This window comes from Pistacia vera, unplaced genomic scaffold, assembly GCF_008641045.1.
Source record: "Pistacia vera cultivar Batoury unplaced genomic scaffold, PisVer_v2 Contig567, whole genome shotgun sequence".
Taxonomy (NCBI): Eukaryota; Viridiplantae; Streptophyta; class Magnoliopsida; order Sapindales; family Anacardiaceae; genus Pistacia; species Pistacia vera.
In genome coordinates, this window is record NW_022196409.1 from 142,825 (window position 1) to 146,793 (window position 3,969).

General features: G+C 38.1%; 1 protein-coding gene across 1 annotated transcript; it reads right to left on the minus strand.

Annotated features, from left to right (window-relative positions):
- LOC116108648 (putative receptor-like protein kinase At3g47110) lies at window positions 1–3,001 on the minus strand. Its single transcript, XM_031394894.1, has 2 exons — window positions 664–3,001; window positions 1–449 (listed from the first exon to the last, which is right to left on the minus strand). Exons 1-2 carry the CDS (start codon window positions 2,999–3,001, stop codon window positions 1–3), a joined length of 2,787 nt encoding a protein of 928 aa, XP_031250754.1.
- Between the last annotated feature and the right edge of the window lie 968 nt (window positions 3,002–3,969).

Sequence of the window (3,969 nt, forward strand, 5' to 3'; positions counted from 1 at the left end):
TTATACAATTATGGTAGTTGACACTGGCCGGATAGTGTGGATGGTTTTTCTCTCTCCCCGTCTAGGAGTTTCAAGAAGTTTGTTTCTGATAGAAATCAGTTGAGCCGCAACTTCATCCATGTGCATTCTTTCACTTGGCATCTCTGAAGAGCAAGTGACTCCAATAACAGATATCGAAGTCAAGCACTCTAGAATGTTGTATCTTCTCGTGCTACTCCTGAGGTTGCGAGCAGTGGTCATGCTTGTTTGTTCTTCTGTTTCACGAAGAATCTCTGGATCCATAATTTCAGCCACTCGTTCAGGCAGAGCTGCCTTCACGAAATTATGAAGATTCAGATTTCCATTAAACATCTCATCGGTAGGTCTCTTCCTTGTAAACATCTCCAATAAGAGTATGCCATAACTATATACATCACCATATGTTGAAACCTTGCTTCCCATACCATACTCTACAATTGAACATAAACATAGATGTGAGAGTAACACTGCAGTACCTCCCTGGAAATAATCTAGTATATAAAAGTTTCATTACAGACCACTGCATATATAATGGGAATTGATTAATAATGCTTTTGCAAACGGAAATTTGAGGTCAAAATGCGACAACAATAGAAAATGAGTAGGAAATTTTCAAGAAATGATGAAATAGTTAATAGAATTTACCTGGAGCAGCATAACCAACAGTTCCTCTTATTGCAATGGAGCTTGTATGATTACTGGAAAGATTATGGGTGCCCTCTGGAAGGAATTTTGCTAATCCAAAATCACCTATGTGCCCCCTCATTTCATCATCAAGAAGAACATTGCTTGGCTTGAGATCACAGTGAACTAAAGGTGTTTGACCATGGTGATGAAGATACTCCAGTGCAGAAGCAACATTGATGGCAATATTCAGCCTCTGCAGAAGATTTAAATTTCTCGGTGCCTCCTCTAACACTTCTGTCGCATGCAACCACTCCTCTAGGCTCCCATTAGCCATGAACTCATAAACCAAAGCCTTGAAATCATTTCCTTGGAAATCAACACTTGCACAAGCTGTTATGATTTTGACAAGATTACGATGTCTAATACTTCTCAAGGCTTCACATTCGGCCAAGAAACTCCTGGAAGCTCCTCGACGTTGAAGGTTAAGTACCTTCACTGCCACTATCATTTTGTTGCGGTCTAGGATTCCTCTATACACAGAACCAAAACTCCCCATACCGATCAAATTGTTTGAAGAGAAACCACCGGTTGCTTTCAGAAGATTCTCATAAGAAACTTGTAGAAGTGAAGCCAGCAGTGGTGATGCAGAAGAGTGACTCTTTTTTGTTCTTCTCCACCGACAAATAATTATCAAACATAACATCACAGTCAGTGACAAGATTCCAATAACTATTGGAATTATCAATTCTGGAGAAACAAACCGTGTTTGCTTTGACACTCTGATTGGACAAATGGATAAATGTAGCTCAGGTATGCCACCACAGAGTTTATCATTTCCAGAAATTGAAAAAGCACTTACATTGTTGAAGACTCCTACTGTTGGTACTTCACCCTCGAAGTTATTGTTTGATAGATTTAAATTTTGCAAAAAGGGAAAGCTCTCCAAGTATTCAGGAATTCGGCCAGACAAATTGTTGTCTGAAAGATGAAGAATTTCAATGCCTCTCAAAGAACTCAAGGATGAAGGAATGTTCCCTTGAAAGAAATTGCCATCCATGAATATTTTTTGCAAGCTAGTGCAACTGCCTAGACTAACAGGAATTTCACCTGACAACTTATTCTCAGATATAAATAAACCTTCCAAATTTTTCAAGTTTCCAACATTAAAGGGTAAGGAACCAGTCAATTGGTTTCGAGACAGATCAAGATAAATTGACAAGGATGGGAGACCAATCACTTTTGGGGGTATGGTACCACTTAGATTGTTATCAGCGAGATCTAATACTACCATATTTGTGCAACTCCCAAGACTTGATGGAATTGTCCCCTGTAAGTTGTTTCTCCCCATAGTTAGCCTGCTTAACAATGTTAGATTACTAAGGGAAGATGGAATTTTCCCCGAGAACATGTTCCTAGAGAACTTCAAATCTTGTAGCTTATGAAGGTTTCCTATACTGCTGGGGATATGACCCGTGAATTGGTTGAACCCTAGTTCTAAAACCTCCAAGTTAACAAGATTTGTTATTCCCGTTGGGATGCTTCCGAACATTTGATTTTCCATAACTGATAGCATTCTAAGTTGGGTCGACAAATTTCCTATCATTTTTGGCAACATACCTCCAAATCTGTTATGACCAATAACCAAAAGCTCTAAGCTCGTAGCATTTTGCAAAGAACTGAGAAACTTCAAATCATTTTCTTCCCCATATCCTAATTCATTCGTAGAAATACTAACCACATGTAGTTTACATAGGTTCTCCAAAGTAGGCACCTTTCCACTAAAACTATTTAGTGGAATCAGAAGTCTCATTAGATTTGAGGCATTGGATATTGAAGGAGGAATGGGTCCAGTCAATTGGTTACGACTAAAACTTAGGACTTCAAGGTTAGGAAGATTGAAGCCTAAGTCTAAGGGAAGACTCCCATTAAGTTGGTTCTCCTCAAAACCGATTTTCACAAGCGAAGATAAGTTGTAAATTGAGGTTGGAATCGTACCTGATAGCTTATTTCCTCCAAATTCAATAATTCTAATCCTCTTCAACCGACCAAGTGTTGCTAGAATTCTTCCTTCAAATTGATTAGCAGCTGCTGAAAGTATCTTAAGAGATGACAAATTTCCGAAGGAAGGAGGCACTTCTCCTGACAGATTGTTAAAGGGTACATAGAGTCCATAGAGCTTTGATAAAGATCCAAGCTCCTCTGGAATTCTTCCTTCAAGCTTATTGTTGGAAATGGCAAGGACTTCAAGGTTGACACAACTTGATANGAAGGGAATAGAGACCCCTCCAATTTTGAATGAAGAAGACGTAATCTGGTCACCCTTTGGTGACGCCGACTGCATGTAATGCCCTCCCATTGGCAAAAGTGATTGGAATCATTCCATGAGCTCAAAACCTGAAGAGGATCATGATTTACTTTAGCCTTGAATTCAAGCAATGCAAGTCTATCAGTTTCATTGCCTTTGAGCATAGAACTGGCAGAAGCAACTGAACCATAAGATAGTAGGCTTGACCAAAATAAAATCAGCAGATAAAAGCTAACTGAGCAAAAAACTATTCGACTGAGCATTGAACTATGAAATTAAGAAAACTCCACTTGAGAAGATAGCTTCACAGGCTAGGAACTTATAGGCACTCAGGAAAGGCTACAAGTCATGTAGTGTGTATTGAATATTGAACCAGTCTGATGCAAATGGCCAGAACCGTGAGCGTGACTCACACTTTTTTTTTATAGTACTGGAGATGTGAATATGTTCAAGAAAAGTCACATAATGAAGCAAAAAGTAAGTATTTTCCCTAAAGAATTATAGAAATTTGCCAATGCACGTTCATTGCTTGCACTACAATGTAACACAACATCCTCGTTGAAGAAAGTTTTGGTAATATAATTATCTAGGATCGTGAATCTCATTTATAGTGGGGTTTCATTTTTCAATTGTTGATTATAGGTGGAGTTCACTATACTCTCCTTTCTCAGGAGATTGTATTGTATGTCACTGTATGAATTCAATCTTCAATTTATGCTAAATTAACTAATAACATGTTTGAGAATTTTAGAAGGTTGTGGGTAGATCTTATTTTTGGTTCTGTCTGCGCATGCCCAATTATCATGTTCCTTTTTGGTTTTATTTTTTAATTTTTGGTGGACATTTCCTGTGTAAGACTAACAAGAATAAATATGATTCTTCAACTGCAACCTAGCCCAAAAATATCCACCCCCAGAAATCCAGTTTATTGTAAAATTTATAGTCACACAAATGAAGTGAAATAGAAGTCATTGAAGGATAGGTTTAAATTGTCCAAAGAGAAAAATCTCCAAGAATTT